The sequence below is a fragment of the Prinia subflava genome, chromosome 16, assembly GCF_021018805.1.
Source record: "Prinia subflava isolate CZ2003 ecotype Zambia chromosome 16, Cam_Psub_1.2, whole genome shotgun sequence".
NCBI lineage: Eukaryota > Metazoa > Chordata > Aves > Passeriformes > Cisticolidae > Prinia > Prinia subflava.
The window spans coordinates 10,074,131-10,101,296 of record NC_086262.1 but is presented as its reverse complement, the minus strand read 5'-3'; the positions used below and the strand labels follow the sequence as shown (position 1 = coordinate 10,101,296).

Below are 27,166 nucleotides of genomic sequence, written 5' to 3'. Positions count from 1 at the left end.
AAATTAACTCGTAACTGTGAATTCATCCCAGAATTTACCAGGACCACTGGAGATGTGAAAAATAATTATTGCATTTATGAGGTTTAGGTGGATATCAGGAAAAGTTTGGGCATTGGAACAGGCTCCCCAGGGAAGTGGTCACAGCATTAAGCCTGACAGAATTAGAGGAGTATTTGGACAATCCTCTCAGGCACGGGGTGGGATTCTTGGGGTGTCCTGTGCAGAGCTGGGAATTGGACTCGATGTTCCTGGTGAGTCCCTTCCAACTCAGCCTATTCTGTGATTCTGTGACTCATGTAAAGAACCCTTTGGGCTCTGCCTTTTTTCCTCTGAACTGTGTATAATACACAGATGAACAATTATTTTCTGAATCAGGGTTAAAGGGAACAAGAGAATAGAAAAGAGCTATGAACACAGCAAGGTTAACTGGGGAACATACTGATGGTTTTAGTTGATCCAAAGATAATTAATCATCGCCCAAGTTTGGGTCTCCTATGGATTTCTCACCTACTCAGGCTTTGATAAACACTACCACATAAATCAGGCAGAATTAAATGAGCTTAGGACCAAGCCCTCCATGACATCAGTCAGGGCACTGGGAAGGTGGGAGTTGGGTTTTCAGCACAGGAAGCTGAAACCCCCAGAGGGAGTCCCTGATGTTTGCCAACCCCTCATCAGCATTTAGCAGTGAAGTAAACGAGAAAACACAGGCAGACACAAGTCAGAGAGAACAGCAAAACAACAGGGTTGGGTTTGTAGGCCCTATTTTAGGCCCCTTTAAAAGGTGATTGTTTTAATTATAGACATTGAGAACTTGCACTGTTTCAAATCCTTGCTTATGTGCACAATTTTTCAGTAAATCCCTAAAAGTGCATTTGCTGTGGTCAGAGAATTTTCTGTAATGCTCCCAGCAGTTCTCCAAAGCAGGTGGGTCACTGACATCCTGGCAGTGATTGCTTTGCCTCCCCCTTTTGGATATAATTTTAAGCACTCACTAGCAAATCAGAGCAATGCCACAAAAATGCTCTGTTTCACATATGGGATGTTTTACTTGACTTGTTGTGAACAGGGTCCCTCCTAACCAGAAACGGTGCATCAGCTGCAGGATTTGTAAGGAAAGAGAGGGAGATTTGTCTGCTCCTTGTGGATAAGTGTAATTGCCAACGCTGCCATGCTGGTCAGACTGAGGTTTTGACGTGTAATTTAGAAGAACAGATGTTTTATCTGGGAACTTAGCCAAATCTTAAGAAAAAAAAAAAAAGTGAGAAACTCAGTAGTAGACTCTTTTGTCAGCAGCATTATCCTTAAAAGTACTGAGGAAATAGTGAGTAAATAGCTGGATTTCTAAGACACAGCAGAAAAGCAGAGAAGATGCCTGATTATCTTCGTGAGTGACTTACATGGCAGTGATGAACTAATTGGTCATTGCCAGTCAAATGGACTGAGCAGAGCTGTAAACCCTGGACATGGTAATATGCCCTTTATTTTCACATCAATCCTCTCTCCTCATTCTGTTCTTTTGAAAAGAGCCCAAGAGTGACATCTTTCCTTCCCATCCACTGCACTATCAGCACCAGCAGAGACAAATGGCTTAAAGTATTATGGGACTGAGAATGCATGAGACAACTTTGAGAGACATTAACTAGTGCATTTCGTGCAAAACTGAATGAATAAAGACTTTTCCTCATAGATGTCCAAACTGAAAGGGGTTTTAATCCACCTAAAAGATTTCATAAGACTCTATCATTAGTACAAGGACTAATAAGCATATAAGAAGGTACCTCCAATTTATCTTTTTCACATTCTTCAATTATAATTCAGTCTCGCCTTTTCTGTAAATGTACTGTCTGATTTGTACTGTAAACGCCTTAGAGGACGTGCTCACAAAACTCTATTATCTGTCTGAAATACCTCTCAGAAATCTTATGCCTTAATTTCTTCTGTACTAACAGCTTACTGGAAAAATTAGTTGGTTAATGCCCATGGAGAAAGAGAAAAAAATGAATAAACTACCCAGTGGTTTTCCCCTGTTATTGTCTGAGTACTCCCATCTTTCTGCTTGTGATAGGTCCTTCAAGAAAATATATGCAAATAAAACACAAAGAGTTAACATGGATAAATATACCAGCAGGAATCCAAATGATGCTATTTTGCCAAGTTCCCTTTGGACTATGCCCTTTTACCTGAATTGTACATAATAACCAAATGAAAAGCAATTATTTTCAGAATCAGTATGAAAAGGAGTAAGAAAATGGAGAAAAAATCTATGAACACAGCAAGGTTAATTGGGGAACCAACTGATTGTATCAGTAGATCCAAAGGGCAGAGGGTTGGAATTAGATGATCTTTAAGGTCCCTTCCATCCCAAACCATTCCATGATTCAAGACCCAGGGCTGCTCACGAGGTGACTGTGGAGGGGAGGAGGAGCAGAGAACGAGGAGGTTGCAGATACTGAACAGGAGAGGCCAGACTGCCCCAGGGGCAGGGTCTGAGTAGATTAAATAACACATTTCCATGTGACTCAATTTTCTACTCTGCCACTGAGCTCCTGCAGTGGTTTAAAAAGCAGGCATTCCAGTAGAAAGGAAACTAAATGGGAATGGCATCGTGCTGGCACTGGTGATTTCAGAGCTTGTAACACACTATGCCAGGAAAACCACAGCTCTCCAGCCAGCCAGGCACTGCCTACACAAACCAGCACAGCTCTGTCTGGGAGGCTCAGCAATAACAAAGGTGTTGCTCTTGATTACTTTTTGCTGAGCCTACATACTGTGTAAAGCCACTGCAGCAAGCTGATAATGATGCATGAAATGGAAAATCCTCCTGAGCACACCCAAAAGCGCCGTGGATGTGCAAAACAATCACAACAGCACTCTGTTATTTGGTAATTGTTACTACATGTGCCCACACCAATATATTCAGATTTTCGCTGGTTTTAAACAGGTGTAACTCCACCCCTTTTAATGTGTTCACTGCTGATTAACACAGCATTAATATGACTGGAGTCAGAAGTACAGCAGTATTGAGGTCAGGCACAGAAAAAACAGAATGCTGTGGACTAAAGATGAAAACCTTCCAGGGGTGTCACTCCACTGATTCGTATCAACAGACAATTTGCCCTGGTTACTTCCCTCTTTGACCTATCTGCCCTCTGAGGCCAGGGTAGCTGGTACCTGCAGAATAAAACCACTGTGGGGCTGTATGTGCCACTGTCACACACCAGCAGCAGCTCTTTCAGCATTGCAAAACTTGCTGGAAATTGTTTGGAGAATTCTCAAAGTAAGTTTTCAATACTTTTCAATTCATCTCCATAGTCACAGTGCTACTCAAAGGTTTGCTGAAACAGCTGCAGGCAGTGGAGGAATCATAGAGAGATCACATGAAACGCAGCCTGGTTTCTGCAAAGAAAGGATATTCAGTTCCTCTGCACCATTCCTCTGAACATTTTGACTCCTTTGGAGACATTAAATACTGGAAATAGCTCAGAAAGCATTTGGCTCAACATCTATGTCTATATATCACAGGGACTACTATATAATGCAAGGATTTAAACCAGGTTTCAATCCATCCTAACTAGAAAATATAAGCTACATAATGCCAAAAATGTCATTAGAATGTCAGCACTGCACACAGCAGACTCCTAACTTCCTTCCAGAGATAATTCCATACTGAAAACCAAATACTGAACACACTGCCTCATGCACATTTCACCATTAACTTTGTATTATCAATCAAAGACAAACTTTTCCTACAGGATTAGCCTCCTCAACCAGGTGACAGTGAGATAAGATGAGTGGAATCAGATCATCCTGAATTTAGGTTGGCTTAAACAGTTGTTGAACAACAATACTGGCTGACAATAATTGCGGACCTGAGCTATGTTACAGGCAAATTTTTTCTTCCATACTAAACATAGAGAGAAACTGAAGAGCAGTCCCCAGATTTATCACTCAAAGACAATGAAACCAAGACAATGCATTTTCCTTAAAGTGAAGATGCATTCAGAGTTCCTCATTACAGCAATACACGATTTATTCTGTTAAATATCTGTTGGCAAGTGGAGGGCCTGATTCCTCCAGTTTAATTCTGGGACTTGACTCATGCTCTGGAGATACTCAACTCCAGTTTCCCTACTGGTTCTACTAGTTCTCCTTCCAAAATAGGGTGAAGTTAGTTTTTTTCTCAACATTTATTAATTCTAGTTTGTAATATATCTCATCCCATGATCAGTAGGCTTTTCTACTTTTATTTGTAGCTTCTCTCTGTGAAGTTCTGTGGTTTAACTTGAACATCCTGGCCTTGTAACATATTAGCTAGTTAATTTGCTCTTAATTCAGTCATTCACCAGTCTGATCTGGAGATTCCTATAGTTATGTGGCCTCTCTATAAAATTCCACCAACTCTTTTCAGCTCTTTAGCAAATTTAAGCAGAGGTTTGATATATTTTTTAAAAGAATCTTTATCAATCTCTCATTAATTACTTCTAATTAAGTTAAATATCTCTGGCACAGTGTTTTCATATTTCATGTTTTCAGTTTTTAAAATATCTGCAATTACTGCTCTCAGGGGAGAGAAAATCCCTCCCAGAACTGGGAGAGAATTCTGCAATCCACACCACAGGATGCAGCATGTTCTGGGTCATCTTTTTTAAATAGCTTCAGTTAGAAACATAAAACTTCCATTTGTCTCCAGGTTTGGTTTTTTGTTTTTCTAACAGAAATTAAACTTTAAAGGAATGTTGTAAAATTAAGGGGTTTTTAAAATTAATTTTGGAGTATTCTCATTTTACTTCTTCTCACAGCCTGGATTTCTGGACAGACACAGAGGCCTCGGGCAGGGGAGGTTCCTCACCTGTGCACCAGCTGCTTGCGGCTGACGCAGATCGCGGTCTCGTAGTCGTGGGTGACACACACTTTGTGGGGGCTGCACTTCACCTTCAGGCAGGGGTCTTTGGATGGATCAAGGGCTACAAAAAATCAAACATATTAAAAAAAAGAAAGTGAGAAATGCATGCAGAGGTCTCTCTAGGCAGGCAGAGAACAACTGGTTAGAACGAACACTCCTACACGTGAGTGAACAAAAACTTTGATATTTTATAGTATGTGCTGCTGTTTCAGACCTCATGTGAAGTAGAGAAGTTTACACAGGAAGATGGATGGAGAGCTTCAAGACTGATTACTGAACAGTGATCTGAGTCTAATTGGTGTTCACATTAATATTAGACATGAGACTTTGGATAAACTTCTAGTTTAACAATCTATATCAAGCTGTTTATTTCACAGAAAAGCTGTGTCTGGATGAAATGTACTCAAATAACACAATGACCAGTATTTTAGAAGCTAACTAATAACTGATATAATGCAGAGTGCTAATAAATTTAATTTCGCAGATGCTGTAAAACAGGCATCATACTTTTAGAGATTATTTTTAACTTTTACAGCTAAGCATCCCCTGTATTTACAATGCTCGAGCAGAGAGCAGTAATAACAAAATAATCCTGGCTTTCACACAACAACCTGCACCACAGCAGTGCTGTCAGAGTTGGGATTAGACAGCAGGATGAGTTGCCATCTCAGAGCAAATATATCCAGGCTCTTGTCCCATTTGAAAGGTATCTGTCTAAATTCATTCTTCTAGAAAAGAAGGTTTCTAAAAATCAGCAATAGGACATTTTCTGCCAAGATGAATTACAAGTATTCAAAACATGGTTATGTGAACACTTCAGAAGGGAAGTCTCTGTTTTACCAGTCACACAGAGAAATTTCAGTTTTGTTTGAGAAGGAATTTTTAGAGAAGCTCTTTATGGACATTCTGCTGCCATGGATTTGTCTTCCTCTTCCTCTTCAATGTCCTTAAATTCCATTTTCCCTCTCCTATCCCTCCTCACATTCCTGGAAATGGGCAACTCTTGGTTTTATTTTGAGGATGATATAAAGCTCTTACTTGCCCTTTATGGTAATCATTTCCCATTTCTACTGAATAATAAGAAAAACTTTCAAAGGAGACTATTTGAAGTAGAAGTTTCAGTTTGCTATATACCAGATTTCTCTGAGAGCAAATATGTTTCCAACAAGCAGAGGACTGTTCTGTTTTCCTCCGGGTCTGAAGTGTTGCAGCTGTTCTGTGCTGGGTTAAACAGCCACAGCTACAAGCTCCTGCCACATTAACACCCATTACACATTTGTGATGGGCAATTAAGCTTCACTAGTGCATATGTATTTACTGGAATGCCTTTGGTGCAAGACGGGGAAATCGTAAAAACAAAGCAAAAGTGTTAAAAGCTTTTTCTTTTAAACCATTAAAACTGATAGAAGAGGTGAAGTGAACAAGGAAGGAGAAAAGACCATCTGTTTCCTCCACCATACACAGTAAGGCAGCAACATTCAATGTGTTGCCATTAGGAAAATACAGAGGCAGTGTTTGAGGAGCCAGGGTCTGTCCCACTGGAAGGACCCAAGGGTGTCAAGGCTCCTCAGGAATGTTTTGCTGTTGCCTTTTGGTGTCTTTTTTAAGCCACACAGATGAGAAGTATCCGATTCCCTGCCCTTTACCTTCCCAGAACACAAAGAGTGAGAGACATCTTAATCCTCTTACTCCACTCTCACTGGAGACTGAGTTAAGGGCTGAGGCAGATCTTTGACAGGGATTTCAATGGCCAGCCACAGTTTCCTGAGCTGGCTGTCTACCTGGATATTCTAAAACTGCAGACCAGTGAAACACCCTCCTTCTGCAAAGCCTTTAATGAGTGAGCACCACTTGGAGTGTGCAGGGTCACCACATCATCGTTTCAGTGGCTGAGGCAATTCAAAGGTCATATCCACACACAAATTTAATGACCAGAACTTTTGCTTGCTTGCAGCTGGTTTTGCTCTGTTGCTGGAGCCCATGCACATTGTTTGCTTTTGCTGGTGACACATCCTTGATGCAAAATGCTGCATTAACAAAAATCACTGTGCAAACTGGCTGGGAGCCCATGGCTGGGAGCTGCCAGGAGCTCTGGGCTGCTGGCGGGCACAGCCTGGCCTTGTGCTCGGTGTTCTATCAGCCAAAACCTGAGGAGTGGGCATGTAGGTTTAGCCTGGAAAGTCAGTACTAGTTTGGCATGAATAAGGAGCAAAATTTAGGCCCACATGGTCTATTTGACATCATGCACGACTACAATATTTAGGCTTTTTTTTCTCTGTAAAATTTACTCCAATTGGTGAATCCATTTCAGGAACTATTTAGGTCTTCTAAGGCAATAAAAATACATGCAGTTCTGAAATAGCATTCCACTATACATTACTGGTAAAAGTAACACAACTTTCTAATATTTTGCAATTTAAAAATCGCCTGTCCAAAAAGAAAAAACAGTGTTGAATAATTATCAGTTTGAAGGGAAGCAATGGGAAAAGATGTGGTTGGAAATCCTAGATACCACTGCCTTTCACATCAGGCCTCAACTTTCTATGCCTTGGTGGCTTGCTTCTACCATCTGAAAACAATACTAATGTTGACAATAATAAATAAAGCAACTGATGTGTTGAGTGAATTATTTCATTCATGGTGGAAAACCTCAGGAAAATCCTTAAATGGAACACATCATAGAAGCATCATTTATTATTCATTACATCATTTATTATTCATTACATGCACTTCAAAAGAGTAGTTTATTAAATACAAGCCAAACCGTGGACTTCATCAGAAGACAGCAAAAACCCCACGATATGGATTGTTATTTCTTGAGAGTTTTCTCCCACTTATGCAGAATGCATGATCCATACGAACATAAAAGTTCAAAATAGGGATTTATATATCTGCAAAGTTCCTCAACATGTTAAATACATTTAGAAGATTGTTCTACTGCTAAGTAACACAAGCCCTAAGGAGAGCTTGTAATAAGAAATAATTTCTGAAATATGCTAATCAAAGATCATGCTTTGTTGATCAGATTTGTACATGACTAGAAGCAGATGCTCATCATTGGAAGAAGAACACACCCTTGGGAATAAGATGAAACATAACAACCATTTTTGTCATTACAGTTCTTTTTGTCCTAAAGCAATGAGTATGAACTCTTTGAAAATTAAGAGCTAAAAGTACAAATATATAAACAATGTGGGAAGAAAATATTAGTTTATCAGCTTGAAAGGAAAACTACAACCATCCCTCTTCTGTGTCAGGGAGTCTGCACTCAGCTCCGTCAGCACAGTAATAACAAAAAGTACCTTAAGCCTTGTTTTGAGATATGAACATTTTTCCACTTTTTTTTTAGGCTGAGTCTGAAGGTGAAACTGATGTGACTAATTACTTTAGAGTGGCTGAGCATTCATTCAACATTTATGTAGGGAGATATGTACCCAGCCAGTACTGGAATCAAATGTTTCACTTGGACAAAAATTCCTTGATGAAAACCCACTTCAGTCATCCCACCTATCATTTTTTGAACCCAGCTCTATGGTTTCCTGTTCTGAGCATTTTCCATGGATACTGGGTCTCCAAGGGAAGGCTCCATCCCAGGAGGCAGCTGACTGAAATATAGTATTGGACATCTCAGCATAATCATTTTCAGAAAATTTGTGTCTTGGAAAAATGTAGGAAGTTAGAAAATTTTATCTTGACTCATGAATCTCACTCTTCCTCACTTCATACCCAGATGTTTCTGGTGTTGACATTTGCTTTCTGGGAAGCCATCCTGGAACTCAGAGCTAAGAAGTCTCTGGATTGACAGTGCAAGGAAAAAGGAAAGAAGTGAATAGAGGTGAAGAATTCCTGTCCTTCAGCATTCTTTTTTTTTTTTTTGTCTAGCTTTTATTATGCAGGGCAACATGAGTTCTCTCTTAAAACCATAAATCTTCTGTGGTAATCTCAGAGAGAGACCAAAATAATTGGTAGATGATAAACACCAGGGACTGCAGGATTGCATCAGTCTCCTAAAACCCTCCTAATGATATGGGGACATTGCTTTCCAATACTAAAAGGTCTGCAAACACCAACTGCATCCCAAACCTCTTTCTGTCCCAGCTCCACACAGCACACCAGAGAACTTTCCCTTATGGACTGAACACACTTTCCCTCTCCTCTCCTTGCACCATTCACCAGAGCTGTGGATTTGCAATATAAATCAGTGCTGGACAAAGACCTACCAACAGCGTTTGAGATACTTTCCTATTACAGTCCACATTTTTATTTATTACCAGAATAAAAAAAGACTTATGACTTGCAGAAAATCTTAGTTCAGTCAATGGCAGTACAGGGGGAAGCTGCTCTGTAAGGATGGAGCTCCATATGTTGTGCCAGTGGGTCACCATGTTAATCACAACAGAGTGAATTTGCTTTTCACACATTTGACTTTAAAAGAGTGATAACAAATAAACACTTTCAGTGTCTCACAGCAATGGATGTGCAATCCTGCAGAAATTGTACAACTAGTTCACAAAAAGATTTATGAGCTTGATTCTGTTTTATGACCATTCCTTAGGGGGAAGACAGTATTTTCAAAACGTAGCTGTTCAGTGAAGCTGAAATGAACTGCACAATCAAAAAGAGACAGTGTTATGTAAATATTGGGGGGTTTCTTTTTAAAACTGCCTGCCAATAAGTGCTGTGATCACTCAAAGACAAAATACTCCTGCATAATGCAATGGCAGGAGCAGGGGCTTTTATGCAATCCCCTTGGAACCGTTCTGAGTATGTAAGAAAAGAGCATCTGCTGGGACAGGTATGATGAAATGGAAAATGAGAACCCCTGTCTTCAATGCAAAGGTCCTAATGTATATTTTAATACAAAAGAGATTGATAATAAAATGAAGTCTCTCAATTAAATGATGCATTACATTGTATGTGTGCATTTAATGTTATTATGAGTTACTAGATTCCAGCTATACTTCACAAGCAGGCAGGGGAAGGAAAGCACAATTCCTGGCTGTAGAGGCCAGGAAATGGGTAGGGAAGGGAAAGGTGGGAATGGGAAATCTGTGGAATGAGCAGGTCTGGGCAGGCAGTGGACAGAAGGCTCTGACTCTTCCTCCCCACTCAGCATGAAGCTCAAATGGCATCTGATGTCAGCCTTTGGATCTAGGAGGGAAAGTTTCCAATCAGCATCGTGTGCCCCCTTCCAGTGGAGTGAGGACCAAAGAGGAAGGGACTGAGGCAGCTGAGTAGTGCCTTGGTGGAATTTTACTCTATGCTTCCATGAAAACCATCACAGAGCAAATGTGAAGGAGCCATTGGGCCAGCTAAATATGATAATAAAAATTCCTACAAGCTGCTCTTGATTTTTGCTAGGGAAAGGACATATTTTCAACTCATGCTGGCTAAGACCAGCTTTGGCTTTAACATTTTGGTGGTTTGAAGTACAACACTGCAGCCTTCCCATCAGAGTTAGAGCTTCATCAGCTTTATGATGAATTTATGCTATTTTTTCCTAAGGTGAACATGATGATACACATTAACTTAAAGAGCACTTCTCTGTGAAGGCAGGGTAAGTATCCAGTGCTCTAGTGGTAAACTTGAACCAATCCATGTGCTGGGGTTACTCTGTCACTGGGGCTCTATCCAAGTGCAATGGGACTGCTCCATCCCCCTTGGATGGACAAGATGTCCCAGGAAGCCCTTGATAGAATTCCAGGCTTTTATAGCCATTCAGAAGACTTTGTTCTTTCTGGAGCCAAATGTAACATTTATTCTCAGAGTCGATACTGTTGGTAATTCTGGTCTTACAAAGTGTTATTTAACAACAGATTACAAGACCCACCCACCATATAAATGTAAATAACACCAATGGTTTTATTCTGCTTCTGCAAATCTTGGCTTAATCATTCAGCTTCATTAGGGAGAATATTTGTATTAGCCCAGCCTCAAGTTTTGGAGAGAATACGTCCTCCAACCACCAGCTCTGATATTTAAGTCTCTCTCTCCTCAGAGCAGTTTGGAAACAGAAGTCAATTCAGCTGAAAATTAATTACCGAACGTTTCAAACATGCATGTGAATTATTTTCAATAAATGGAATTTCCCAAGGCAGTAAGGCAATAACATCTCAAACTGTCAGCATTTGCTCCATCCCTGTGTGGTATTTTTGTACAGCTTTGTTTTGGAGCACTCTAACATCTGAGTGGCTGAAGATGCTGATACAGTGCACAGAAACATCTATTTTAATTTTTACAGGCACTAAAAATCACTTTTTATAACTGACATATAATTGCTTTTGACATTGCTGAGGGCCATCCAAGGCAGAAGATGCTTCAAAGGACTCTGCAGATTTCCTTTCTGAAGCAAAGGATAAGAACCCTTGGTATTTAAATTAAATTTTTTGACGAATACACAGAAATCCAATGCAGTGAAAAAAAAAAGGGGGGGAAGAAAAGAGAAATAGGACAGGACTGGAAGTTAGGAATTGTGCTTGCACTGGTGGGTGTGAAAATCAGTCAGAACCCTCAGTGCAGGTGCCCTTTTAACAAACAACCCTCCTGCCCTCAAGGCCAAGGTTTCCCCAGCATGCAAGGAAGGCTCACTGCCATCAGCTCAGTGGAGCATGGTCCTGCAGCAGTGACACCATGGTCCCCTCAGCCCCAAGAACTTCCACCACAGGATAATTTGTGCTTGCAGGTTTCATACCTGAGGGTGGGTTTCTGCACATCCCAGTGAGCTGAAGGCAAAACAGACTTTAAAAAGACCCCTGGCAGAAAGATATTGGTCAGATGTTACATTCAGTTATTAACTCCTGGAAGTAGTGGGGTATAAAAATCATCCCATTCTCTGGGACTCAGAGGGCTTTGGCAAATGTTTAATTTGCATCTCTACAGCTTCTGGTTTAGAGTCCCCAAAACCCCAAGAGGATCCAGTTTCAAACTTCCTGGGATGGAAAGGAGAGCTTCAAAACTGCTCTGATCTCCACCTGATGTGAGGAAATGCTGAAATGTCTGCCTTGCAGGGAGGGCCCAGCTCTGCAGGAGGTGCTGTAAGAGATGCCCAGGACAGGAGCAGAGTTAATGTGACCATTTCCTTCCCCTGCTCAGCTCTGTGTCCCTCCCCATCCCCGGGAGGACGCAGTCTGTGTCCCCAGGCTCCCCAGGTGTCAGCCAGCACTCTGCCTGTCCCTCTCTGCCCAGGCTGGCAGAGCCAGTGCTGACCTTGTGCCCGTGGGTGCTCTGCCAGCCCTTTTTGGGAATGAAAACCCACCCCTGACTGCCACCTTCCCTCTCCTGGCAATGAGGGTGAGGAAAAGAGAGACAGACAGAGCTCTGCACTGCTGGATCGGGCTGGCGGGGCACCCTTGCCAAAGGGTTCTAAGTCAGATCGGAGTTTTGTAAGAAGCTGAGACTGCGTTTGGCATCTCTGTCATTGAACTGGGTCCTGTGACACCACCTGATCCCCCTAAACCTCCAGATCCCAGGGCCAGAACAGAACTTGGTGTTTCTTTCCAAATGCCTGAAAGATTTTATTCTCTTCGCTTCTAGGAAAATATTGAAATTTAAACTAGAAAGGTTTAATAATGTCAAAGCCATACAAAAGACTCTATATCATCATAAATAAATTAAAACGGAGAAAGTATATTTAATTTAACATTGAGATTTCTGAATGCTTGGACTTAACAATCCCATGGTAAAGTTTGAAATGCTGGATATAATTTTTTCCTGTGAACTGACATAGATTATTTCTGCTTTCTGTTACACTGGAGTGAATTATAATTTATTTAGTGGGATTTCATTTAATACAAATTATTTTACTCCAAGGCCAATGAAAACAAACTAGGCTATACCTTCTTCAGAAAATAATATTTGAAATTATTCATGAATAATTAAAGATATGCCATTCCCATTTCAGATTAAGACAAACATTTTTTAACGTGCTCAGAGAGAAGTTGCATTGTATGTTGTGAAACACTTCTGTAATACTTCCAAAGTTGTTGGAATTTATATTTTAACTGAAGTAGTAATATATAATGGGTAAAAAATTGCTGTGATTTAATTCAGATAACTAACTCACAACTGAACCATTTTCCAACTCTGATTAAAAGCTATAATGAAGTTAAATACTGTGAACTATGACTAGAAAAAAAAATTGAAACAACGTAGAACTCCTCTGTATTTTTCACAGAGGAAAATATTTAACCAATCAAATTTTATTATTCAATAGATTTTTTGTCATTAAAATTTGTTTCAAAACATGAACAACATGCATATCTTTTAATGATTATTTTTAGAGGTAATGCAGAAGAAAAACAGCATCACTGTTAATACTGATTCCATCAGCAACTAATAGAAAACAAGGACCAACCTGGTTTTACAAATCAGTATTTCAGTATGCATAATTACAACTCTTTTCTAACACAGCATTGTAGAGAGCTAAGCAAGCAATAAAAATTCTGGGTATGAGTTCTCTGAAAGGCTGATGAGGTTGCTCTATTTGTCGACAGCCTGAATGTCAATGTTGTTACAGTTACAGCAATTCCCAGCCAGGCTGCTGCCTATCTCCACATGCCTGTATTTAAATGTGAAATGAGATAAGACATTCTGCTCTGGAAATGAGAAAAACTCTACTTTTTCCATTAAGTTCCTATGCTTATTTTCTAGGATAAATGAAACAGATTTTGGCTCCAAACACTACCAGCTATTGCATATAAAGTTTATAAGCTTGTCCCAGGAAGTGTTCAAGGCCAGGTTGGATGGGGCGTGGAGCAAGCTGGTGTAGAGGAAGGTGTTCCTGCACATGGCAGGGGATTGGAACTGGATGATCTCTAAAGTTCCTTCCCTCCCAAAACATTCTATGCTTCTTTTCTACTTAAAGAATAAGCTGGAACACTGATAACATTCTTTGAAACAATATGTCAGGGAAGAATTCCCAAATTTGCCCTTTTTCTTGGTGCTCTTAAAACCTTAGTGCACAGGCAGTGTCTGCTCTAGTCAATGGGCCAACAAGGAAACAATGGGCCAACAACAAAACATTGTCTATTGTCCTATCATTGCCTTTTTTATCCCTTGGGATAAATGAGTTTGTCCCTCTGTGCCTCTTTGTCAGCAATTAAAATGGAGATAGCAAAACTCAGTGTCTAGAAATCAGCCTGGGACTCTTGGAAGGCAGCACAGAACACAAGAAAGGGAGCCTGAGAATGACCTGCAAGGGAATGATTTTAGAACAGCCAAACTGCAGAACTAAAAGCCATTTCCTGTTCATTTATGGCAGCCTGATTGTCTCCATGGAAACGTGGGAAAAACACTTCATCCTCTCCATCAACAGAAGATTTGTTTCCATATTACATTAGTTTTAGTGTGCACTGAGCAAAACAAATACTAAAATAAAAGGCACTTGAAAGAGTGATTTCATTATGAAAAGAGCAGTTTCAGTCCCATCATGTGGAAGCACCTCCTGCCAAGGTGATACTGCTGTGGAAAACCTTGCAAGATGGGCAGTGTTCCGTGGAACACCTCTGGATTAGGGATGAAATGGAAAAATCACAGATTTGTTATGTTCACAGGTAAAGAATTTATTGTCAGAAGAAGCCACTAGAATTATTAAGTTATGGGGATTTTAGCCATGAGACAGAATCAGAAATACCCTGAATGAGTGAGTGCTGCTTCTGCTGCTGCTGCACATGGCTTGTACTCAATCTAGAAACAGGAAACATCAGAAGTGTAAATTGGCTGGGGCTGACTGGTGTAATAGATTGTTGCCTAATGGGATTTTCATTGCTTCTGAGAGGAATTACCTAAGCAGGAAAAGATGAAGCTTCTCTATGGATAATCAATTAGTCATATAATTGATATCTGGAAGAGGTTTAAATGGGAAATAAATGAAAGGACAAACACCCAGCCTGGCTGGTTCTAATGTATAGTGGATATAAATACAGCAAAGAGAATTCCTTCTTCAAGCATGAGTTTAACTGGGAAAACCAGTATCTGATACCATTCCTCACTCCAAAGTGCAAGAGAGAAGCTCTAGTGTGAAACAAATAATGATGAAAATTCCTAAATTACAACATCATTTTGTAAAAATTAACTCCACTCTGATGGAATTGATCAGTAATTGCCAGAACTGTGTTAAAGGTAGACATTTTGAGACTGGGTGTCTCCAAACAGTAGCAGATCAGTGACTTTTCTGCACAGAATGAGATGAAAGGGTAAAATTAGCAGGTAACCTCAGGAGTGGAAAAAGCAGATTGTCAAATGGGCTGGAAGACAGAAAGTGGTCACAAGGAAGAGCATTAGCATTGCAGGTGAGAGGTGTTAAATGGGATGACAGCAATGAAAAGATGAAGTCACAGGACCTGTACCACACTGCAGAATTTATACAGAAGGAAAAAAAAACTGAGATTGGGTTCTTTCTACATTTTTTTTCCTTGCTACAATTTAGATGCTGGCATCTCATAATCCAATATTTAATTCACACAACCTGAAGTTCCTGTCTTGGTTTTGAGACCTCGAAATTAATTTTTAACAACAAAAGATCAGCTCTAGAGAGCTGCTGCTAATCAAAGTTGTCTTTATATAGTTCTCTGCCAGATGCTACAATTCTTGTCTTATTAATGCATTGCAGGGTATCTTGATATGCCTTTTGATAAATGATAATAATTTTAAACACACAAACCCGATGTTTAAAAGGTTTTCAAGGAACTCATAGTTTAATTAAAATGTTTTACATTTCTAAAAAAAATGTTTTATATTTCTAATAAAAAATGCATTGATGAAGATATCATCTGACAGAGGAGAAATGCTTTTTCTCTTGCCAATATTTAGCCAAAATAATTCTGAAAGAAGAACTTTAGAAGAATTAAAGTTTGAACAGTTCCTTTCTCGAGTAACTGTGTGGAATAACTAAAATGTTGTTTTGTCCTTTTCCTACAGAGAAAGAGCTGAAGCTGCCTCAGGCAATACAACAGCAAACTCTGTAACCTTGCACTCAGCATGGTAGCTAAAATTGACTTCTACAACAGAGGAACAACTGTTCATAAGAGAATTGCTTGATTTCTGGAACACCGAGGCAAGAAGTGCCTTGGAAAAGAGTAAGCTCTCTGAGTTATCAAGTCAGACTGAATTATTCAGGGTTCCTGATGTACATGTTCTTTTTTATTAGAACAAAGATAAAACAGAGTTCTAATAAAAAGGAACCATACGTATCAGTAAAGTTGAATAATTCAAACACAAAGTAACAATGGATTTGGAAACTGGGGTTTACTGTCTTTAAGGGAATATATATATTATATTACCAGAGTCAACTTGTCTGATCCATCTCTAGACATATCTGGAAGCATCACCCCAAATACTTTTCTGATTCCAAACAAGATCCTTGTGGAAAAATGACAATTAGAAACAGAAACAGCACAGTTGAGACCTTAATATTAAGGAGATTAAAAAAAAATCCATTTATATAAATTTTCTATGATGTTGGGAAAACATGAATTTTATTGCAGCACAATTTATCCATTCCACTGCTTCTCTTGCAGAATATATTTCTACTTGCTTTTAATCAGTAAATTGCCATTTTAATACATCACTACAAAGAGGACTTCTGCACTTCCAGAAGAGGTTGGAGCAGGATATTCAGTAAGAAAAACTCTAAATGAAGGCATATCTCATTTCTCTGCTCCTTTCTGATTCCTCCTCTCTCCACAGGGTTTGCAATGATCCCCTGTGATATTTGGGCTGACACTGAACTGGAAAATGAGTTTAGCTTGATTTTGCCATAGTCAAACATTAAAATCTGTTCAGAAAAAATGTGTTTGTCTGACATGAATACTGAATTTGCATTTATAATTTGGGCAAGATCATTTTCCAGCTGATTTTACAGCACTTTCCAGGATATATATGCTGACAGAAAGCCTAATTCAAAATTTTTATCCACTCAAAGTCACTTCAGAGCAAAGACTGAAAACAATCTGAGCATGCCAGGAGTGTAGAATGGAAAAAAATAACTGAGAGCTTCGTGCTCTGTGCTCTGACCCTTTTTCTGCACTTGGGATATCAAAGTAACTTTCCTGAGATCCAGAGGTGGGGAACAGCTGTACAAACTAATAAGCCTGAGCAGCAGTTCAGTTCCAGTCCAATCTACTCCATCACAAGAAACACTGGAACATCAGCTTCAGCTGCTGCCACAGGGGCAGCCTCAGTGTTGGGTACCATTAGGTTCATCAACAACACAGTAAAAATGTAATTCTGCCCTTGTAATTCTCTTGAGAGCTTTTATGTTATACATCACAATTTGGAGGCAGGGAGTCAGCGTTTCAGTTCAGGGTGTTTAATTCAGCTACTCACTTTAACCATCCCTTGCTTAGACAGTACATATGGATAGAAAAAGTAAAGACATTGAGAGAATGTAATTAAAAGAAATATCAGTGTTTTAGTGTATTATTCCATGTGCATGCCTGCTACAAATGAGTTATGAGGAAATATCACAAAAACTCAGATTAAACTACAGTAACAGCCTTTGTACTAATGTGCAAGACCTAATGAGGGAATTCCTTTCTCTCTTTCTCACACAGTATCAATTTCATGCCCTATGGATTTTTAAATGGCCCACAAATCTTTGAGATTTTTTTTCCCTCTCTAAAGGAAGACTGCAGTAGGAGGTTTTTAATGTGAGTTGAACAGTCAATAACAGTCAAGATATTTATGAGGCATAATGGGCTCCTGGAACACGGCAGATTCTGTGTGGGACATGGCCATTAGTGAGTGTGTGTAGCCCCCACTACTGGTCCCAGTCTGCTGAACTGGGTGGTGCCACATGGACATTAATACATAGATTGATTTTTTCAGGGGCTTGGCAAACCCTTCAGAACAGCAGGTGTCAAACTGCCAATGTCATTGTTTCCAAAGAAACATCCTTCTTTCCTCTTTCCAGTGGATTGTCTCAGTGGCTCCTCCTTAAAGTTTCTTAGCAAGCTAATTAATTTAGCAGTCTCCCAGGCTGCAGGATGATTTGAAACTCAGCATGTTCTCCTACTGCTAATTTGCTAGCATGTCTAAATTTCACATCACTTAACTATGTTTTCAGGTCGATTTCAGGATCATTTGGCTTTAGAATGAAGCAGGACAAAGCCAAAAGGCTGCAGCTAAAAGGCTTTACTGCCCCTTTTTATTTCCTTGAAGCCTGAGAAATCAGATGAAGAGAAAGCTTGGCAGGCTCATGATACAAATACAGAGAAGTGTATTTTTACAGACAGAGGACTGTCAAGCTTTTGTAGTGAAATAAAATGAACATATAGTTGCTTCTTTCTGCGAGTGATCTGAAATAAGGTATTCATCCTGCTTAAAATCCCAGAGCGTTACAGCTGGAGTGCTGATCTTTTAAAATGCTGTTTATCCACAGCTTCCTCTGCTGGCATTCACTGGCAATTAAAAATTGCTACAGAAATGTCATCATCCATGAAGAGCCATTACCTGCATGGGAAGCACTAAGTGCCTCCATCAGAGAATGTGCAAATTTGCAAATGGATGTGTTTTTACAGATACTTATCTTTTAATGATGAAACACCAGACATGATCATAGACTGGTGGAAGCTTGACTTCTTTGGAATGAGGATTTCAGTTTCTGCTATCAAATGGGGTTTGTTAAATGACTCATAAGATAGAACCAATAGGAAAGCAGGGAAATGCTTATCTACACAGTAGCCTATGTCACCTAGAGGATTAAAGTACTTTATTGTACTGCTGACACATTTGAGAAAAAAATGCACATCAGGAAGCAGCAAATGGAAATACAACAACAGTAGACACAAACATTCTTGCCACCATGAAAAAGCTGATAACTGAGCAATACATATCACTGCTCCCACTATGTTTTAAAAGAAAAAAAACCAAACCAAACAGTAGGGACAGGTTGAGTCAATGACCCCATCTCTGCATGCTGTTATGGTGCCAATATCTTTGTCTCTCATGCTTGATAGAGCTGTCAAAAAGAGGAGACTGGAACAGCTAGAATCTTTCATTCTCCTGTAATGAATAATTCACATCTCTGTTATTTGCTTGAACTGCTGAGTGCTGGGCCTTACAACCAGATAATTAAGTAATAAAGAATAGGGGATTTGTTGCGTGCTTCACTTACCAGTGTCTGCAAATTCATGTAAATATGACAATGTGCATTCATAAATGTGCATATACATAAACAATGTAGGAAGAAGAAATCATAAAAGCATCACATGACTGTTACATCTAGATGTAAGCACACAGCTTCCAAATGATGTTGACATTTGTCCAGCACCACAGTTGAGGATTTGCCATATAACACACCATTATATTGTCTGAAATCCCACATGCAGATGAAGAAACCCACAACTGATCATGCTGTTTATCAGAATAAAAGCTTTGAGCCCTCCCCAAGAACATCAGCTGGAAGCCACTTTATTACATTAGATTACATATTGAATTAGAGTTACATTATCTATCATTATCTATAGACTCCTTTCACCATTTCCTTGAGATTAATCGTGCCTATTGTCAACTACCCTAGGTCAGATTGTGAGAATATGCAAATACACAACACAGCCTCAGATTGAGTGGGGAAAGACAGAAAGTTCTTAACAGAATATTGCTGCCCATTAATGACATCTCAAGCTGTGTCCACACTCCCATGTCAAGTTTCTTCCTCTCTAGCAGCAAGAATTTTCTGAATCCAAGACAAAACCAAGTCATAATGCTTGTCGCTTTATTAGAAAGGAAAGGGTGCATTTGGTATTTTGGAAACATTTGAAAGAAGTTATCCCAGATAAAATTTGTGCATCACAGAGAGAGGGAATAGGGCATGAGGCCATCTGCCTTCTGCCTGAAGCTGGTAAAGGCTTTCATGGGGTACACTGGAGATCTGGCTTAAGTGGACTGGCAAGAGAAGGAAACAAATGAGAAACGATTAATGAAACAGAATGTGAGCAAGCATCAACCAGTGTGATGACTCTGAAATAAAGATATGTGTTCTTCTTATAGGAATTACAGACTCCTGAGGCAAATCTTTAGCAGAGAACTCCTACATGAACAGCCCCCAGGGAGCACTTAATGTTATGTGAAGAACAGAAGGCTTCATGTACTGATAACTGTGCATTTTCCAGTGGAAAAAAAGCCCAGACCTAAAAAATATCCATCAGCTAATACTCTTGGAAATACATGTGAGAGAGAGAGAAGTACTACGAGACAGAAACACCAGAGATTCTTTCTGACTGTTACATCTTCTGTGGGCTCACTGACCCCACTCCTATCTCTAGCACACACATTACTTGAGAGCTTGCAAAGTCAACTGAAGTACCCCACAAATTTCTCAGCATGTCAGTAGGTTTTGGTACTTGAACCACAGGGTGTCTGCTTGATGACATAAAATAATCCTAATTTTCCCCTCTACAGTTTTACCCAGATCCCATCTGCTAATTCAGCTTGCAGCCAGCATTTAATTTAACTCTAGGCTGTATTCTCTGCTTTGAGGAAAGGCTTGCTCATCTTACTTGAGACAACTCAGAGGATTCAATATCCAATTAACTTTCTGAAAATCTAGTTGTTCCCCAGTTTTGCCAGTTGGAGTAAGTGCTAAATTTACTTACCAACACAATCTTTTATTATAACTTGACATCCTATCTCATCAGCACTGCCTTGAAATATTGACCTGGGAAACTATGCTGACGTTTAATTAGGGTGGGTGTGGTGGGAATGTGTGTGAGAGGAATTTCATTAATTTGCACATACCAAGGTACTATTCCAAGAGGGAACAAATATAAATGATATTACATTTCCTAGTTGGCCCTGCAAACAGCACAAAGGCAAGAAACAGAATCCATAGCTCAGTATGATTTTAACTCTCAGACTGTAGGACAACACTTAATTTCTGATGTAACTAAGTACTTCAGTTCAGTGAAATCTATAATCTGCAGTATCCAAGTCACTTAGGAATCAAAAGCCCCATCTGTTCACTCTCCAGATGAAGTGTGAGTTGTCCATGGTAAGTGAATAAATCCTTCTGCCCTGCAGGACACCACGAGCAGCACACCACCCCTATGCTGCTTCAGCTGAGGGCTGGGAAGTTCAGCTACAGACAGTAACTTCAACTGAATGCAAGGTTCTGAGCTACTGCAATGATTACACTTCATGAAAAGGTAATAATTACCATGGACAGTTGACTACACATCCAATTCAAGCTCTTATCCAAAGCGTTTGGCTGAACCCCTGCTTTGAGAAATCTGGATTGGAGGGGTATGACACAGAGTTTCTCTGTGCAGGGGCTGCGTGTGGTGAGGGGAATTGCCATTTCAATAAAACACTTTCAAACTAAAGCATTCTTTCTAGTAGCTGAAGCAATCTCAAAGCACTTGGTGTCCATTTCATGCAAGGGAGTGCAATCCCTTAATACATTCTGTTCCACATTTCCTTGCAGTTTGTATAATTCAAAGGGACAAAAGTGTATGTTGCTCCATTTGAAAGACTAAAACAAGAAATGAAAACATTTATATCACTTAAATCTGACTCATTCACACTTCTATTCAAATCTAAAAAAAATCAAAAGTTCTCCAATGTTTGACAACTACCAGCTGGGAAATTATATTGATGTGGAAATGTCAAGACATAAACATACCAGGTGGGAAGCCATCTCATTTAACATTAGAGTCTCACACTGTAGGCATCTAAAAACCAACCACTCTTCTGACTTGTTTTTTGACAGCAATCTGAATATGAGCAGAATTACACCCTGGAGTATCTATTTGCTTGTACCAATGAGAAACAGAATCCAGACAATCAGATCCATAGTAACAGACACTGAAATGTAGACAGATGAATCTCTGCCGCTGTGATGATACACCTTAAGGATATTGCAACAATCCATACAGGAAAAAAAGAGACAGAACTTTAGCAAGCTCCTCTGTTACTGAGGTATTGCTATTAAAAACATTTCATTACTAACAACACTACCATGAAAAAAACCCAACTCGACTAGAGGGAGTCTTATACAATTTACTTGTGAAGAATTTACAAAATCTGTCCTTTGGCCATTTCATACAGGCAATTTTTAAAGTGCTTTCCTTAGATAAGAAGAAAGAGGGGGATATCTTATCTTCCATTATTCATCAAAAAAATTTGAAAAGCACTCATGCTTTGAATTTAGTCAGCAAATATATCAACAGGTACCATAGCTACTGATTAAAGAAGCAGCATGTTCAGCCCTGTACCTGAAATCAAGGATCTGTCTTTGCATATATCTTTTGAGCGTTGAGGTTTATAAGCCTGGTAAGCAGGATTATGGATTCCCTGTTTAGACTGTATTAGTTACAGTGACTTTGCTAACCTGAGCTTTTATACTCCAGTTATCTATCAGAACTGGTAGCTTGTTGTGGTAGATACAGCCTAACACTATTAGCACCTTAGGAAGATTTTAAATTTCTTTAGTAATCCTTCAAGAACCTTATAAAATTGCAGAAGCTGCACTTTAGCCTGTGGGGAAAATGAAAGCACGAAGTTTATCAGTCTTAGGCAAGGAAATATGGAGGGAAAAAAGGCAGAGCTAGATAGAGAATTCTAATATCCCTGGCTGCCATTTCTGTGCCAGTTCACTGAAATGTGCTTCTCTATCATCATGAATTAGCCAAATTGCTGGGTGCACTCTGCATTTGCAAAAGTTGGAAATTTCTGGATGCAGCTGCACATGAGAAAGAGCTCAGTTACCAGGAGTGGCCTGTCCTGGCTGGCTGAATGACTCGTAGTGTCAGGATTAAAGAGAGGATTATTTTATTTGCGCTGTAGAGAAATCCCTGTATGTTCACAGAAATGTGAATAGAGCCCTGAATATGACACAGGAAACCTTGGAGGAGGTGCAGGCTGTGCTCCTCATCCCAGAGCTCCCTGCTGATGTATTGCAGAGATGAACTGGGACCAATTTCTGAGTGCCTCACACGGGAGTGGAGTGTGTCTGTCACACTGCACTGGGGCTGGGGGAAAGACAGAGGGACAGGAACATCTGCAACTGCAAACTTTGCTGGGTTTGGGAAGAACTTCCCACCCCTATGCAGAACTCATAAAAGGAACTGACACCACTTACACACACAGGACACTCCCCTACAAAAAAAAAAAAAACCCTAAAAGAACCAGTATCAACTGGAGAATAAATTAGGATTAATAGGCAAAATAGAATTCACATGGCATTAATAAATCATGGGCCGGATTTGAATATAATTAACTAATGGACATCAAATACAGAAAACAGTATAAAGTGAATTGTGTTGTTGATGCCATTAAAAAAAACATTTGTGCTCTTGGAAGTACTGTGACTGGACATTTATTTCATGTTTAGGATGACTGGCACACGTCAAAAAGAAGCTGCAAACTTGAGAAAATATATTTTCCATATCTCCAAACAAAATCAAATTCCAAACTTTGTTCTCTGTTATGAAATGTTGAATTTTTAAGTAATGATCCTTTCAAAGTGTGTTACATGGAGAAATATGCCTTCTGACAACTTCTTGAGAGGCCAAAATGGGATCAGAAGATTTTAAGATTAGCAGAAGCATCTCCATATCTCCATGCCTAGTGGGAGGCTTTATCTCTAAGAAGATCTTCTCAATAAGAAAGTTCATTATTTGTTGGTTATTTCAATTATAGATAGAAAAAAATAAATAAAGATTCATTAATGCCCTGAATGCTGACTGTATAAATTATTCATTCTTTTTCCTGTTGTCTTTATATTTATGCACTTGATTCACACACTAGGAAGTTTAAGGGCATGAACAGTTCCCTTTGGGAAAACAAATTGTATAAGCAAAAGGATTTTTAGTTTGTTATACTAATAGCAACAAAAAAATATGATTACTGCTGAAGGAGATTTGTGTCCCTCCAAATCCTTCTGGTATTTTTGCAAACACTCAGAAGGGCTATGTTTTTTCCCTCTGTGGAGGAAATCTTTCATACCACAGTGTAAAAGCAGAGTCAATATTCCCACTGAGGGCAGGTTAAAGAGCTCATCAAGTTTGGTGTTAAACCAGGGCCATCTCAAGGAACAGAGTGTGCACAGAAGGCAGATGGAAACAATTTCAAGTCCACTTGAAAATTCCCAGAGCAGTAAGGGGCACATATGTTTTTATTTCCCGAGGCACAGGCTAGGAGAGAACTGTTCCAGGGCTACCTCATGTGCCTATGGAAAATTTCAACTAGCATGAGGAACACCAAGATTTTGCTGTGGATGGATTTGTGGCCACCCTAAGTGACACAAATCTGGTTTGGGAGATGCTCAGAACTTCTGGATCTGTCACTGCCTCAACTCCTTTGCCAAGCCTTCCTACAGATTTATGGAGAAGCAAGCAATATGGCTTGTCATAAAGCAGTTTCACACTCTCTCTGTAAAGATTCCTGCTGCTTTATTTGGATTCTCAGGCATTGCTCTCCTGCCTTGTTCCTTTGCTGCTTCACAGTTCCATTCCATCTCCACAGCAATCTATAACAATTGAGTCTGAAGTGAAGCTATTAGGAAAAGACAAAAACATCTTGCTTCAGGACTCCCTATAAATGAGAAACATATTCTTAATTTCATATTGGTATTTCATTTATTTTAGACTTATAAAGGGCTTTTATTCTCTAATCATGCAAATGGATAGTGTATTTCCGTTTCCATCAAGCTTCTGATATCAAATTTTTATTCAGTGTTGGGATAATGGAATTTCTTATTATTTCTTTTTATATCCCACTGTGGATATTTGGTCTTTATTTGTAAATAAGTAGAACAATAATGGAGAAGATAATTATTGCTTGTACAGAAAAAAGGCTGCCTAACTATGGGGTTGACTCTCTAAGTGTACTGGATTCTACCAAAGAAAACCTTGAAAGGTTGTAATTGAAAGCTAGTGCACCCCTGGCTGGCTTTACAGTGATAAAAAGGGCATGATAATTAATCACTTGCCTTATTAGAAAGAAATGATTCTACACAATGATTAAAAATTAGTACAAGAGCTGATACCATGTTACCTCCTCAGGAAGGCAGCTTAGTAAATATAAGAGACAATAACTGCAAGTTCTGTCAGCAACACAAACTGCAAGGGACACCATAAAGGCAGTGCTAACACTAGGGAAGAGATTATTAAAATACAATACAGTCTAAAACCATCTCCTGCTGAATGAAAGGAATGCTCTATTAGCATGTGTGATTAGCTGGAAGGCAAATCTCAATAGAAAATTGAGGCCAAACCCTTTCCTAGTTTTGTCTTCCTACTCATGTATTTTTTCTTTAAGCAATGAACCCACAGACCTTACCTATGGACTATTATCTGCTTAATTAATGGTATATTTGGTTTCAAGATATACCACAGTATACTTGTCATCACCTTGGACATTGTCTCTAGGGACCAGGTTATGCACATGACTCAAACATTATAAGACATCTGAAAATGACCAGCAGCCTTATAATTCTACATAAAGCAAAAATAGTTTTGGCAATACTAAAAAAAACCCCCAATTCCCAAACCAAACAGAGACCACTTTACTACCTCAAATGAAAACTACAGAATTTTGCTGTGACTTGGTGATACCTGTTCTGGTGGGTCATGACTGATATGGATGCTAAACACTAAATAATTACATTCCATGATTCTTACCTTCTCTTGATGAAACAACAGACAAGAGGAAAGAGGCTGAAAGGGATGAATTTGTTTGCAGGACTGGTGGTATCACATATAGTTAAATTAAAGATGAAGCTCAATACCCTTCCCAGAAGCCATGACGTCTGAAAACAGACTCAAATCAGCACTGAAATGAAAATACCCTTAAAAAAACCCTCCTTTGAATATTTCAGACTAAGGAAAAAAACCAACCATTTAAACCATGGCTTATTTTAGAATCAGTCTGATTTCTATGACCTGGAATTTTCAGAAATCAAGGCATTGTGATTTATCAATGGCACTGCTGTAACTTTCTGACAGACCACACAGGCAGATTAGAATCAACCTCTGGCTCTGGAAATGCATCTTTTCAGTGTCTTCCTCTCATGCCTGGGGAAGAAAAGTAACAGGAATATACTTGGGATATTAATGACAAAACCTACCGCAGTTCACACTTTTTGCTGACTGTGAGTCATTAGCCTTGTCTGCCCACCCATCCTTCATCTCCTCATAATTCCTCACTAATTATCTTCTACATCAAAGCTTTTGGGTGGTTCTAATACCATAAAATCATCTAATGAAGTACCATACTTCAAATTACATTTTATGTAACAGCAGGTTGTCAGATGGATAAAATATGGCAGGAAAAACGCCCAAGTTTCAAACCACTGGAGCTGTCTTGTGGTAACAACCCTGTCAATAACAACTGAAATATTCAAGCACCCAACCTTGCATTTCCTGAGGGAGTGGGAAACATGCAAGTGTGGAAGGGGTGGATGCTACCTGCCACAAGTCAGTGCTAAGCCTTGATTCAGGTGAGTATGTGAAAAGGTATCACAACTGGAGAGCTGTCTCTTGGACCCTCTTCTCAATTCTGTCCCCAAAAGCTTTGCTATCTTGGCCACTGCAGTGTCATAATATACATGAAGAAGTCATGAAATCAAAGCTGCTCATTCTCTGGAGCCTTTAATATGGATCTCAGTAGCCTCAACTGGAGCTGAACTAGGTGGGCACGCTGCCCTCTCCCCTGCCATGGAAGCTGTTCCTCTCCCAGCAGTGCTCCTCCTGCCCAACACGGGCTCCCGCTGCCTGACAGCTCGGCCGGCTCACAGAGCCAGCCAGGCACAGGAAAGGCAGCCGTGGCATTAAAGCAGCATCTCTGCTGCCACTGAAAACAAAGGCCTCATTTGCTGTTTCCTCTGTTGAGGCAGGTGGTAAACAAACACTGCAGAGAGCTCTCAGCACGACAGGGCACCGGCAGCGCGGCAGATTTTCCATTGCCCTATGTATTGGCTTAACAAAGCTTCAGGGCTGAGGCTGATATCAACACTTCTTGCTCTTAAGGCAAAACACAGGCAAGTCTTATTAAAAGTGCAAGTAGAATTTTCCCCTGGGATGTTCAAACAAGCTTCCCTGGAGTGAAAAATACCCAGTCCATTTATAGTTCCATGTGTGCAAGATGCCCTTCTTCAAACCTGACATTTGTTCACATGAAAAGAAGCTCAAATATCAGGAAAACAGTAATTCTTTGCTCAATTTCTCATAATTCAAAACTTTGGCTATTGTATGGAAATTCACAGACAAAAGGGCTTTTTTTTTTTTCATGCTGACCAGAACTGCAGCATCACTGTCACAGGAA

At 39.7% G+C, this 27,166-nt stretch overlaps 1 protein-coding gene across 1 annotated transcript in view; it reads right to left on the bottom strand.

The window, feature by feature from the left end:
- SPOCK1 (SPARC (osteonectin), cwcv and kazal like domains proteoglycan 1) overlaps positions 1–27,166 on the bottom strand; it is a 269,075-nt gene that overhangs the window by 111,646 nt on the left and 130,263 nt on the right. The window contains exon 4 of the mRNA XM_063413334.1: positions 4,853–4,967. Coding sequence (XP_063269404.1) covers positions 4,853–4,967 — 115 coding nt within the window. The remainder of the gene's footprint in view (positions 1–4,852; positions 4,968–27,166) is intronic.